The 14,968-nt window shown below is 41.1% G+C and overlaps 1 protein-coding gene across 3 annotated transcripts in view; it reads left to right on the forward strand.

The window, feature by feature from the left end:
* FAM168B (family with sequence similarity 168 member B) overlaps positions 1 to 14,968 on the forward strand; it is a 42,641-nt gene that overhangs the window by 8,833 nt on the left and 18,840 nt on the right. For all 3 annotated transcript variants that reach the window (XM_081814683.1, XM_081814681.1, XM_081814684.1), the window contains exon 3: positions 4,318 to 4,401. In XM_081814683.1, the coding sequence (XP_081670809.1) occupies positions 4,318 to 4,401 (84 nt within the window). The remainder of the gene's footprint in view (positions 1 to 4,317; positions 4,402 to 14,968) is intronic.

Genomic DNA, 14,968 nt, shown 5'->3' on the forward strand with positions numbered 1-14,968 from the left:
GACAAGTACAAATTATATGTATTTAGGTTGTACAAGTTTTTTTTTTTTTTAAGGTTTATGTGATAATTTAATATATGTATACACTGTGAAATGATTACCATAATTGAGTATCTTCAAATACTGTCACATTTGGGGGGTTAGAATTTCAACACATAAATTTTGGAGGAGACACAAATACTCAGTTCATATCGTGGCCACACTCCAATTTGTCCATGTACTCTAATTTCTCTTTTGTTAACACAAAAGGTAATGGACACGGAGATGAAATTAGGGAAGAAGGCATTTTGGGGGAACATTTGTGAAAGATCTAATGAAGAGGATGCAGAATCAGGTAGGGGGAGCCTCAGGACTGTGCTACACTTTGCTGAATTCTTAACCAGCTCATGGGGGAGCTGTGAGGGAAGGATTGGAGGTTAGAGGAGGCCCTCATTAGGCAGAAGTGGCCTTTGGAGGTGCTGCTGCCAGAGGCTGTCCACCCACATACTATTCGTGGCTGAACAGGGGCTTCTTCCCTGGAATAGAGATTCAGGTGGTGATGTTCGCTTTGCTTTGTCAACTCAATATATTCTAGAATCATTCCATCTCAGTTTACAAAGGTTTGCCTCTTGTTCTTTTTTACATTTTGCACAGTACTGCTGTGTAACCTGCATCATGTGGCGTTTCCATAGTTTATTCAACCAATTTTTGGATAGATGTGTTGTTTGAAGTATTTCAGTATTCCAGTAATATTGCAGCTTATGTTGATTGTGGAAATTATCTTCAGAGTGGGTTCTTTGAGATGGGATTGCTGGGTGAGAGTGTAAATGCATACGTTATTTTTAAGATGCTTCTGATTTCCCCTCCATAGGATTTTTACTGTTTTGTATTCCTACCAGAAGTGTGTGAGGCAATGGTTTCCCCATAGTCTTGCCAACAAAGTGTGTTTTCAGCTTTTGGAGTTTTGCCAATCTGATGTTAGAAATGGGATCAGTGTAGTAGTTGGCAGTTCTGTCCATGTCCTTCTACTGATTTTTTTTTTCTATTGGTGGTTTTTTTTTTTTTAGTTTTAAGAGTTATTTATATTATTAAGTTTTTGTATTTTTGTATGTATTAAGTTTTTGTCTGTATAATTTGCAAGTATTTTTTCTTTCTTTCTTTTTTTTTTTTTTACTTAGCTTATGGTATCTTCTGTTTTGAAGTTTTTTATTTTCATGAAGTGATTAATCTCATAAAAGTGGTTAGGATTTGGGATCACGTACAGTCTCTTATAAGAGGGGCTTCTGGGCAGTGTAGTTTCTAGCTTTCCAGAGTTTCTGTCCTAGAAGGGAGCTAGACCAGATGTTGAAGGAAACAGTCCACAGTACTTGCTGTGAGGGACATTTTTAGGAAGACAGTGCTGTGGCCAGAAAGATTGACAGGGATAGGAAGGAATAGTGCTTCTCAACCTTGTTGATTGGAGCCCTGCAGGTTAGAATTTTCTTGAAAAATGAAGAAACAGAAGATGCTACAACCAGTTAAAATAGTGTTTGTGAGGGTCCAGGGAGATAGTCCTTTCAAGGGTTTCCGTGTGGGTGTTTTATATGGCCAGGGTGGAAGGTCAACTGTGCTGGGCTTCTGGGTCAGGGTGGTAGTGTATGTGTGGGATTTGGTGGTGTGTGAGTGGTGTGTGAGGGTGGTATACTTCTGTGCGCAGGCATAGAAGCAGGGATGTCCTGTTGCTGGTGGTTAATTAATGCTGTTTTAAATACTTGTTATGTGGCTTTTCTTTTTCATTTTAGAGCATGTTAACTCACTGTTAGGAAGGTTAGGATAGGAAGGGCCAAGCAAACATAATAGTAGTGTTTCAGGAGCTCTTAGACACAAGACAAGTACAGAGGCAGACAATGCCCCGGAGGATTTATTGGTAGAATTTATGGAGAGATGAGGACGTTTGGATTTTGAGGGAATTGTTGCAGAAGCCTAGGTCAGTAGTATTTTAAACTTTTTTTTTTTTTTTAAGATTTTATTTATTTATTTGACAGAGAGACACAGCGAGAGGGGGAACACAAGCAGGGGGAGTGGGAGAGGGAGAAGCAGGCTTCCTGCTGAGCAGGGAGCCCGATGTGGGGCTCGATCCCAGGACCCTGGGACCATGACCTGAGCCGAAGGCAGACGCTTAACATCTGAGCCACCCAGACACCCCGTAAACTTTGTTTTTAACAATGAAACCTTAGAAAGGATTTGTAAGTGGTTCCTTAGTACTAAGATGAGTTAGAGCATTTCCCAGGGTGAATTTCGGGCAGGCTCCAGAGCCTGCTTGGCCTCCTGCTGCTCACAGTTGAGGCCTCTAAGGAAATGCTCAGGGTTCATAGAACACAGATTGAAAACCACCTTCTTGGTCTTTTAAAAATAGCCATTTTAGGTCTCTTTCAAGTGGAATCTGTCCTTGATGTTCACAATGAGAGAATCTGGTAAGCATTTGATCCCCTCACAGTTCTCTAAGTAATTGGACAAAAAGGAAAATAATAATATAGGAAGGAAACTCAAAATAGCTTCTGCTGAGGTAGGGGAGGTTCAGTCTTGAGAAAGAAGAAGGCGACTCCGAAGCAGAGGATTTGTATATGAGGTGAAAACTGGGCACTTGCAAGTAGGGATTCCTTGGGAGCAGTGGGACTGAACACTTCTGTCCCTGCCCTTGGAGGAGCCCATGGAACCTACAGGACAGCTGGAGCAGGAGGTGCAGCAGAGCAAGGTCATCCAAGCTGTGCTGGAGACTGCAGGGATTCCTGTAAGGCACCTTATCCAAAACCTTTACAAATGACATCCAGACCCACAAAGATGACCTTTAGAATTCTACTCTGAACTCTACTCCGTTTTCTCCTTTATGTTATCCTACTACCCTTACGTTTTTTTCACTTCGGTTACTCTCAACCACCACAGTACCTGAGATATCCCTAAGTGTCCTCAACAGTGTCTTTTGAAGTCTGCCTTTCCATTTCAACTTTATTTATAGGTGAGGGGAAAGAGGGAAAGAGAAGTTAACAGGCTTTCACAACTAGTTTGTGACAGTAGTAAAGACTAGGGAATGTGGGTCATCTTTGTTGGCTCTGTGCCCTGAATATAAGGAAGTAGATTCTAATGCTCTAGCTGTCACATGAATGGAGCATTTTGAACTGTGAACCAGACAGGTCAGGGGAAGGCCTGGGCATGGGCCTTACAGGGGTCCCTAGGCTCCGAGGAGGCCAGGAGCAGGTAACTGAGGCCCTTTTGCTGGTGGATGGCTGGTAGCCAGGATTTTGACTGTAACACTGTCTTAGTTGATGTTTTTGTTGTATTCACATGAATTAGTAGTGGTTATGGTTTAGTGTTATTAAGGATTCCTCATTTATATTAATAAAGATTAGGTTGCTTGCAAGAGGGTTGTGAGATTGGATTTTTCCCATTTCCGTGTGTCAGTGGTGCCAGTTAATGGCCCCTTCACCGCACAGTTTCTTAGCATTCTTATTACTGTTGCTAAGTAATAAATTATGTGATGAAAATCTACAATAAAACTGCCAGAAGTATTAGGAGTTTCCTGACTTCAGCTTAGGTTTGTTTTTTTGTTTTATTTTTTGACGTTCTCAGTTTTCTGGCGTATTTTTTCAGTTGTAGGAAGTTGTAAGCATTTACTTACAGGTTTAAAAGACTTGATTATGTTCGTGATCCATTCCAAATTTTTTTTAAATTTAAATTCAAGTTATCATACGGTATATTATTAGTTTCAGGGTAGAGTTTAGTGATTCATTGGTTGCATATAACACCCAGTGCTCATTACATCAAGTGCCCTCCTTAATGCCCATCACCCCCCCACCTACTTGCCCCCCAGCAACCCTCAGTTTGTTCCTTGTAGTTAAGAGTCTCTTATGGTTTGTCTCTCTCTCTGTTTTTATTTTATTTTATTTTCCCTTTCTTTCCCCTTACGTTCATCTGTTTCTTAAATTCCATATGTGAATGAAATCATATGGTATTTGTCTTTCTCTGGTTGACTTACTTCGCTTAGCATAATACCGATGTTCCATGCACATTGTTGGAAATGGTAAGATTTCATTCTTTCTTATGGCTCAGTAATATTCCATTGTATATATATACCACATCTTCTTTATCTCTTCATCTGTAAATGGATATCTGTGACCCATCCCAATTCTGAGGAAAGGAGACAACTAGTGACAAACTGCTTATCATATGTAATACTGTTGGACTCCTTAAGTCAGTCTGTGGAGTTTGATGAAGAAGGTAAGAATGACTGGGTCTGTGGGAGCCATGGTTGTAACATTATGTTACTCCTTCAGGTGGTGATATCCCATTGTTCTTTTTCTCCAGCTGGTTTCCCCATGGGCTATGCAGCCGCAGCTCCTGCCTACTCCCCCAACATGTACCCTGGAGCGAATCCCACCTTCCAAACAGGTATGCAGTGTATATGTGCTGGCTGGCAGAAGTGCTTTGTCTGCGTGGCTGGGGGAGAATGTAAGTGGGTAGGTTTTGAGAAGTGTGGTTATAGAATTGGGATTTGGGTTTGAATTGATTTCTTGGTTCATAAGTTCAGCCTTGTTGATGAGTGTGATAAAAACTTTATTCTTATTGCATGTAAAACTTCAGACGCTGCATTTCTGATGTTCTTCCACAACATAGATCTTTATTCTAATCATACATTGTTACAGGTGACTAGTGCCAGGACACGTATTTATGAAATAGTGTTGATTACTAGAAATTAAAGATCATTTTGCCTAGTTAATAGGTGGAATTTCCATGTTGCTAACGTTTTTAGAGATGACTGATTTCTCTCCAGTGTTTTAGCACTCTGGTTATAGTTCTGTTATTTTTTCTTTCAAGTGTGGGTGATAATGTTACATTAGTTTCAGGTGTACAGCATAGTGATTCTACAGATGTACTTTATGCTATTCGTACCACAAGTGTAGCTACCATCTGTCACCAGACAACCCTATTACAGTACCACTGACTATATTCCCTATGCTGTCCCTTTTATGGTTTTAAAACAGAGTCTTATTTCATATGCATGAGAATATTTTTAGATTTTAGAAATCAGTGATACAGTTGAAAGTTAACTTGGTTTGGGTCTGAACTTTGTAAAGAGAGTGGGACTTTCCTCTGTGAGTTTGTACTTTGGTGTGGGCTTGTTCCAGGCTTTACTCACTGACACTGGACTTTGTGATTCTCCTGCAGCAGTGGTGGCCCACACTGACCTCAAGTCTTGGCCTCATGGATCTGCTGGGGTGCTTCACTTTTTTCACCTTGAAACCCCTAGCCTCACACAGTTAACTTTGACAGAAAAGGAGATAGGAGTAGTGTCCTTTCCCTGAATTCTCCGTATTTTGCTAATCATAAAATTCTTCCTTCTGTGACCCTTCTGTCTCTTTCTCCTTTTCTATGCCTACTCTGACTGCATTTGTTCAGCTTGTAGCTCACACCCAGACAAAGACCTTGGCTTGCTCATCCTGCTCCCAAGCCTTTTCACCTCTGGTTCATGTTCCCTCCCTGCTTACACCAGAGTAGTGTTCTCAGATGAAGGTTTCCTGTGACTGTAAAGGCGAGACTCTCAACTTTAAAAATCTAGTTCTTTGCCACATTGGCCAATTCTTTCCAAAATATTTTTGTTTTATGTTTTTGCCAGCTTTTACTTTCTTTCTTTCTCTCCCACCTGGCCTAGAGTACCTGCTACAAATGCCTATCTTTTGGGATCAGTTATGGAAATCCCTTCCCTGGGATCAGCAATATTACGTTACTTACTGGATTTTTTTTTTAATTTAATTTTATTTTATTATGTTTAGTGTTTGATGTAGTGTTCCATGATTCATTGTTTTCATATAACACCTAGTGCTCCATGCAATACGTGCCCTCCTTAATACCCATCACTGGGCTAACCCATCCCCCACCCCGTCCCCTGTGAAACCCTCAGTTTGTTTCTCAGAGTCCATAGTCTCTCATGGTTCGTCCCCCCCTCCGATTTCCCCACCTTCATTTTTCCCTTCCTTCTCCTAATGTCCTCATGCTATGCCTTATATTCCACAAATAAGTAAAACGATATGTAATTGACTTTCTCTGCTTGACTTATTTCACTTAGCATAATCTTCTCCAGTCTCATCCATGTTGATGTAAAAGTTGGGTATTCATCCTTTCTGATGGCTGAGTAATATTCCATTGTATATATGGACCATGTCTTTATCCATTCGTCTGTTGAAGGGCATCTCGGCTCTTTCCACAGTTTGGCTGTTGTGGACATTGCTGCTAACATTGGGGTGCATATGGCCCTTCTTTTCACTATACCTTACTGGATTCTTCAACAGCTAAATGGCACCACCCATCTCTTTTTGTAAAACTTCTCAGGTTGTTTAACTTTTTAAAAGTAGTTCTCTTGAGGTGTAGATGACATGCAGTAAATTGTACATATTTAAAGTGTATAGTTAGATAATTTTTGATATAATGTGTATAAACCTCACATATGTATCACCTTCACAGTTGGGAGTAAACATAGCTCTCATCACTAAAAGTTTTCTCCTGCCCCTTTGTAATCTCCACCAGGATATCCAGGAAATCACTGATCTGTTTTCTCTCACTGTAGATTGCTTTATTTTCTAAAATTTTGTATAAATGAATCCTATGGAATGTACTCTTCTTTTTCAGACTGCTTTCATTCAACGTAATTAACATCCATGTCATAGTGTTTATCAGTAATTGGTTCCTTTTTATTGTGGGGTTCCATTGTTTGCAAATACCACAATTTGCTTACCCATTTGCCAGTTGATGAACGAATGGATTATTTGCAGTTTGGGGCTGTTAAAGATGAAACTGCTGTGAATACCTCTGTACAAGTCTGTGTGGATATATGCTTCATTTCTCTTGAGTAAATACAAAGGAGGGGAGTGGCTGGTTCTCAAAGCAAGTGTATATTTAACTTTGTAAAAAATTGCCAAACTGTCTTCCAAAGTGGTTGTACCATTTTATGTTTCCATCCACAGTGTATGAGAGTTCCAGTTCCTTTACCTCCATGTCAACACTTGGTATAGTCATTCTGTTTAATTTTAGCCATTCTAGGGGGTGTGTAGTAATGTCTCATTTCAGTTTTAATTTGAACTTAACCTAATGACTAATAATGTTGAGCATCTTTTCATGTGCTTATTTGCCATCTGTAACGTCTTTGGTTAAGTGTGTACATCTTTATTGTATGTCAGTTTTTGAGTTTGTTTTCTTATTGTTCAGTTTGAGACTTGTTTTACAGATGATTTGCAGCTATTTTCTCCCAGTCTGTGGCTTTTTTCATTTTCTTAACAGTGTCTTTAGAAGAGCAAGAGTTTTTTTGTGTGTGTTTTTTTTTTTAAGATTTTATTTATTTGACAGAAACAGCGAGAGAGGGAACACAAGCAGGGGGAGTGGGAGAGGGAGAAGCAGGCTTCCCGTGGAGCAGGCAGCCCGATGTGGGGCTCAATCCCAGGACCCTGGGATCATGACCTGAGCCGAAGGCAGACGCTTAACGACTGAGCCACCCAGGTGCCCCGAAGAGCAAGAGTTTTTATTTTTTTATTTATTCTATTTTTTTTTTTTTTAAGATTATTTGTAAGTAATCTCTACACCCAGCATAGGGCTTGAACTTCCAATTCCAAGATCAAGAGTCGTTTGCTCCACCAACTGAGCCAGCCAGGCGCCCTAAGAGCAAGAGTTTTTAAATTTAATGATTTTCAGATTATCGTTTTGTTCATTTATGGGTCATGTGTTTGGTGTTATTTCTAAGAAATATTTGCCTAACCCTAATCACAAAGATGTTCTCCTGTTTTCTTCTAGTTTATAGTTTTGGCTTTTACATTTAAGTCTGTTGCCCATTTTGGTTTAGTTTTTGTATTTGATGGGAGGAATAAATTGAAGTTCATTTTTCTGCTTAAGAATTAGTTGTTAGCGGATCACCATAAAATGGCACATTGTAGAATTTTCCATGGTAGCTCACCTATATTCATTTTCTTCTTGGAGTACAACAAGTTAATGTAAAATTGTAGTAAAAGCGGGGTGCCTGGCTGGCGCTGTCAGTTAAGTGTCCAACTCTTGGTTTTGGCTCAGGTTGTGATCTCAGGGTTGTGGGATCAAGCCCTGCATCAGGCTCTGCGCTCAACACAGAGTCTGCTTGGGATTCTCTTCTGTCCTGCTTCCCTGTCCCCCGTGCATGCTCATGTGTTCTCTCTCTCTCTCAAGTAAATAAATCTTAAAAAAAAAAAAAATACCAAAAGCTTCCAATTCTTTTATATTCTTTTACAAAAAGAGCCTCAGGCTTGTTTGAGGCTGGCAAAGCTGTTATCCTTGCCCAGAATGTACAATGCTCCCCCAAGAGGAAGCTTGGTGTTTTTAGGTCTGGTTAGCTTCCTCCTTTGGGGGTGCCTCAGGTGAACCTGTAGAACCGGTGTCATCCATCTTCTCTTTGGGAGATGAGTCATTTCTTGCTACTTTTCTAAGACTGCTCTCAAGTTGCTGTTGTAACCAAGAAGCTGAACCAGGCAGGTGTTGAGTAATGGGATTATTGGGGATGGTGGCTGCCAAGAGGGCCTGCTTTGTACAAAGGGGCATCCACTGATAGATGGCAGAGAGTTGTCAACTGCCTGACTGCTGGCCCAGTATTGTCAGACCCTCTGATTTTTAGAGAAAGCTGGTAATAAAGATGTATGTGAAATTTGTAAACGACAGAAGAAGCTGAGAATAAAAAATAAGCTGGGAAGAGACTGGGGATAAAGATGTATATGAAATTTGCAAATGAGAAAATAAAAGCACTTTGAAGGTTCCACCAACGTCCCCCAGTGATTTTAGCCACCTGATTTGAGTCTGGGCCACAGCTGTGCTCCCATCTTTTTCTGGGATCTGCTCATTGTTTCATATTGTGAATTTTAAAATTTTCCTTTTCAGTGGGCTTTTTTATCTTACCTGATGAGCAAGCCAGAGTTGTCACTATAAAAAGGTTAAGCAAAAAGAAGTTTGTCTCCCATTTCTGCTGCTTTCTCAATCTGCCTTCTGGTTCTCTCAGCACCAGATTTGTGGACAAAGCTGATGTTTAGTACAGGTGGTGTGTTCATGGAGATTGGCTTTTAAAGCACTTGGGCAATCCTAATACTGCTTATTTCTTAGCTCTTCTAAGTGTGACACAGTGAGGGTTTAGAGAACCTTGTGATGAGATATCATGTCTTTTGCTGAAAGATTCCATTACTCTGATGGAAGTGTCATTTATTTCATCCTCATGAACAAGTGTAGTAGGCTGAGTACCTGTGCAACATGAGTGGGCTGTCTTTTTTTGGAATCAGAGCAATATATTGGAAAGAGTTTGGGGTGTGGAGTTTGCTAGATGTGGCTCAAATCATAGCTGTGTCACTCCTGGGAAAGTTATTTTATTTCATTTTTGGCATTTGTATAATGAATTAACATATTCCTGCAGCTGTGTTATTTGAGGATTCTGGCAGGCAGCATGCACACAATCAGGCTCTCATGGTCCTGAGGCTGCACATTCAGGCTTCTCTTCTCCCATTTACAGTCGTGAGTATCTATAATAATATTTGCAATGATCATCTGAAGTCCTCAAGAAAACATTCAGTTCTTTGTAGTAAACTCTATTTAAAAAATGATTTAAACACTACATTAACGTGCATTTGGGGGGGTATTTATCTTTTTTCTTTCCAAGTTTTAAAATTCCAGTTAACATACAGTGTAATACCAGTTTTGGGTGTAGAATTTAGTGATTCATCACCTACATATAACACCCGGTGCTTCAACACAAGTGCCCTCCTTAATACCCGTGAACTATTTAACCTCTCCCCCCTACCCACCAGCATACATTTTAAAGGGAGAGAAATGTTAAAGGGTGATGAAATAGCTTCCTTGGTTGTTGCCATGCAGGGCTGGATGGAGAATAAATTGGGGAATATTTGAATTATGTCCATGAAGTAAGACCCCAGGTTTGTTTAAAAAAATAAACTTCACTTATGGCAGTCACATAGGAGAGAAAAGCCTTAGAATGTTACCAGGTTGTGGGGTCATGGGATCTGTTTTCTCTCGTTTAAATTAAAGGTTTACATGCACTTAGTTTAAAGGTAACCTCCCTCCTTCCTATCCCTGTTACTGTGACCCTGTGAGCATCCTTCAGTGAAGGTGTGGCTATTTTCTTCTGCAACTGCTTTGTCTTCCCTGGACCTGGTATCCTAGATTATGCCTTACTCTGGGGTCATTCTTCTCCAACAGCTCAGGGATTTCTTTTTAAAGATTTTATTTATTTATTTGACAGAGAGAGACATAGCGAGAGAGGGAACACAAGCAGGGGGAGAAGGAGGGGAGAAGCAGGCTTCCCCGCGGAGCAGGGAGCCCGATGTGGGATCACGACCTGAGCCGAAGGCAGACGCTTAACGACTGAGCCACCCAGGCGCCCCCAGCTCAGGGATTTCTTAAACCTTTCCCTTCTGTTCAATTCCTTGTCTTTCTTAGTTTACCTTTTGGTTTCAGTGGAGGATCTCCTTCAGTAGTCTCCCAGTAGTACAGGAGAGTCACAATTTTGAGATTTTTCATGTCTGAAACCATTTTGTTCTGCACTCATACTTGAGTAGTTTGGTTATAGAAGTCTAGGCTAGCAATTATTTCCCCCAGAATTTTGAGGACATTGTTTGTTTTCCAGCTTCCATTGTTGCTGCTGAGAATTGTGATACCTTGCTGATGCTTGATTGACTGTAAGCTGGGTTTCTCTATGGTAATCTGTAGTATTTTTGTCTCCAGTGTTTTGAAATTTCTTGAGCTGTGTCTTGGTGCAGGTCTTTCCTTTTCACATACATTTTATGTTCTGAATTTTCTTTTTTTTTCTTTTTAAATATATTTTTTTCTAAGTTTTTATTTATTTAAGTAATCTCTACACCCAACATGGGGCTTGAACTCATGACCCCGAGATCAAGAATTGCATGCCAGGTGCCCCTATTGTTCTGAATTTTCTAACTATTATGCTGAGAAACTTAATGTAAAATCTTGTGCAGTATACAGTACTTTTGGAAGAAATGTGATCTATTTGAATATAAAAAGCTTTTGGCACCTCACAGTTAGCAGTCTAAGAACAGTGGCCCTAGACATGAACTTTTCCCTGAGGGAAGTCAACCAACGGTGACTCACTTTTTTGGTGAGAGGGAAAGGAGAAAGGTTCTAATCATTTTGTTGTCTGTGTTGCATTGGAATGGATGGTCTTTTTAGGAAAGGACAATCTGGAAAGCTATTACTGTTTTTAAAAGACTGTGCAGTGAATGTGTGGGTTTTGTTTTTTTTTTTAATTTTATTTATTTGAGAGAGAGCATGAGTAGGGGGAGAGGCGGACTTTCCCACTGAGCAGGGAGCCTAATGTGGGGCTCGATCTCAGGACCCAGAGATCATGACCTGAGCTGAAGGCTGACGCTTAGCCACCTGAGCCACCCAGGCGCCCCAGTATTTGGTTTTGTATTGTGAATGGTTAATAAGTTTTAGAGAGGCCTTGTCAGTTTTGGATACTATGAGAGGTGTGTGTGTATGCATTTTAAGTTTCCTGTTGAGGTGTTCCTGTGTGATAACATTGGAGCTAGTGCTATATAAAACAAACAAAAAAAGGAAGATGCCTGGCACACACTCAGTTTTTTTGTTTTTTAAAGATTTTATTTATTCATTTGAGAGAGAGCCAGAGATAGAGACAGCATGAGCAGGGAGGAGAAGGAGAAGCAGGCTCCCCACTGAGCAGGGAGCCCGACGTGGGACTGGATCCCAGGAACCTGGGAACATGACCCGAGCCGAAGGCAGATGCTTAACCGACTGAGCCACCCAGATGCCCGGCACACTCAGTTTTAACTGACAGGGGACATGTTTGTTTTCCTTGAAACCGATTTGTCTTGAGTGTTGGTTAGAAAGTACCTATACAAGAAAAAAGTAAATTTTCTGGTTTAGTATTAGGGCATAGCTCACAGTTAAAAAATATGCAGTAAGATAACATATATTAAAAATCATTGCTGGGGCACTGCTTTGTCTTCCCTGGACCTGGTATCCTAGATTACGCCTTACCCTGGGGTTATTCTCCAATCTGTTGAGCTTCCGACTCTTGGTTTCCGTTCACGTGGTGATCTCAGGATCATGAGATGGAGACCCGTGTCAGGCTCTGTGCTCAGCACAGAGTCTGCCTAAGATTCTCACTGCCTCTCCCTCTGCCACCCCCCTCATACTCCCTGCCTCTCTCCCATATAAATAAATAAATCTTAAAAAAATCATTGCTGTCATTAGTAATAATAGTGGGTGACCGTTTTTCCAACATTTTTATTGTGAATATTTTCAGTATACAGAGAAACTGAAAAAACGTTCACAGCGAACATCTACATGTAGACTGCCAAGATTCTACAATTAAACTTTTTTGTTGTTGTTTTAAGAGTGTGCACGATGGTGGGGAGGGGAGAGAATCTTAAGCAGGCAAGCAGGCTCCATACCTAGTGCAGAGCCCCATACAGGGCTTGTTCTCACGACCTCGAGCTCATGACCTGAGCTTGAAATCAAGAGTCAGATACTTAACTGACTTAGCCACCCCAGCACCCCTACAATTAAACCTTTTAAAACCTTTTATTTTTTTTTTTTAAGTTTTATTTATTTAAGTAATTTCTACCCCCTGTGTGGGGCTTGAACTCTTAAGCTGGAGCTCAAGAATCATATGTTCCACCCACAGCTAGGCAGGCACCCCTAAAATCAATTTTGAAAATTAACATTTTACTTGTATCACATATGTATCCTTCCCTCTACCTGCAGTGCCTCATGTTTTTTGATGTGTTTCAAAGTAAGTTGACATTAATACACTTCACCCCATTTGGTTCACTGTGCTTATCATTAGTATTTGCAATTCTATTTTAGTTTTGGTTTTTTTTTTTTTTAGGTGAAATTGACAAACGAGATGCATACATTTTAAGTGTACCATTCCATTGCATTCTGACAGGTGCACATACATAGGAGCTTCTTGGAGTCATCTTATCATCTTTAACAAAGCATACATACAGGCAGGTGTTACAAGACATCTTCAGATGAGTAAGAGACCTAGGGCCAGCTGGAGGGATTTCTGCAGCAGTAGCCTCAGGCCTCCATTAGAAGAAATGAAAGGCATTGTAGGTTGACCATTCATTGGTTGTGAGTGAAGGACTTCACCTTTTTTAGTGGATGTGGTTGGTCAAAACAGTGCTTCTGAATCAGAGAATCTCTCTGTGAAGGGTTATATGCCTAGATCTTGTTTTGGTTTTATACTGTATTTCTGGAAGCTTGTTCAGGTTGGCAGCTTCCATTTTGTATGCAGTCCAAGCTCCAAGCTCTTTCTGCAGTTTGAACAGTGACAAAATGGTCTTTAACTTTCTTATTAGGAATAGTGATAGGCTTTTTAGAGGCTCTTTTTTCTCCAGGTCATGAATTTTCATTGCTTGTATGTTTTCACTTCCTCAGGCAGCTGCTTTTTCTAAATCAATTTATCGTATTGGGATCAATGAAATGCTAATGTGTGGTGGGCATACTTGTGACCAATCCTGGTGATGGAAGCACTACACCTGAGCAGAGTGGCTATTTGTTATTTTTACTTACAGTTCACATAACAGTTAAAATGAATTTCAGAATAGTACAGTAAAACTTTGGAGGATCTTTTCACTCTTCAGACAGAAAGTAGCTGACCTGGGAGGTGCCTGGTTTGGGCAAAGGAGTCAGGACTCAGCCAGATCTGGGGTTGTACCCGCTGTGCTACATAGGACTTTGTGACATTTTGGGCAGTAGTATCTTTATCAGCATCTTCATAATGAATGCCATGCCGGGCATTTTGGGGAGCGAACCTAGGCAAGTACATAACAGTTCTAAGAAGGACCTCTAGATTAACTTGATCCTTGTAGAAAAGGGGGATTTCTTTCTTGTGGCTCAAAAAAAGCATCATTTAAAACTGGCACAGAGAGGGAGGCAAGATGGAGGAAGAGTAGGGGACCTCGTTTCATCTGGTCCTTTGAATTTAGCTAGCTAACTTTCAAATCATTTTGAACACGTGTGAATTCAACCTGAGATGTAAGAAAAGAATTGGTGGAATTCTACAAATAGAAAAGTGACCACTTTATGCAAGGCAGATGTGGAGAAGTGAATCTGAGGGGATATATCAGAAGATGATAAATGGTGGGGGGAGGGAGTCTCCATATGCTGGCTACCGGAAAGTGATAATAGCAGCAGAGTGCAAAATCAGAACTTGTAGAAGTCTGCTTCTGTGAGGGACATCCCTGCCTGAAAGGTGCTCAGGTGGCAAAGTGGGGCAGAATCCGAGGTGGGACAGTATGGTCTCGGGATCCCCGGGGTCTCAGAAAGAACAGGGGTGCCTGAGCTGGCAGAATTCCCAAGCTTTGGAGCGGGGAAACCTGCTACGGTCAGCGAGCCCGGGAATGGACTCTCAGCTTGGTTTGCCATTAACTGTGAACCAGGACACGATGGGGCGACTGCTGTCCGTGTGGGGGCCCTGCAAGCTGCAAGCCCAAGGCAACCCTCCTCCCACCTCTGAGGATCCACACAGGTGTACACCACAAGAGTCTGCAAAGTTTGGGGCACACAAAATTGAAGACTGCTTTTCCCTGAGGGTTTACTGAAGAGAGGGGATGGTGATCTTTCACCTCTGGGGCTGGGGATGAGGTGCGGCCATTTTTATTTTCATCCTTTAAAGCAGCAGGGAAAGCCTTCAGGGAACAAAAGCCACATAGAACAATCTGAAGCAGCAGCTTACACTGACTGAGCCGGGCCCCCTTGCAAGGGAAGGTACAACTCCGCCCAGGCAGAGACACCTGAGAATCAGCACAGCAGGCCCCTCCTCCAGGAGACCAGCTGGAACATCAGGGGATTACCAAGTTTACCACGCACACAGAATTGCAAAACTCCAGCACCAGGGGAAAATATTATATAGGATTCGAGGTTTTTTCTCATGATTCTATTATCTTTCATTTTAAAATTT

Source organism: Leptonychotes weddellii, chromosome 3, assembly GCF_054177405.1.
Source record: "Leptonychotes weddellii isolate Sample4059 chromosome 3, ASM5417740v2, whole genome shotgun sequence".
NCBI classification, from domain to species: domain Eukaryota; kingdom Metazoa; phylum Chordata; class Mammalia; order Carnivora; family Phocidae; genus Leptonychotes; species Leptonychotes weddellii.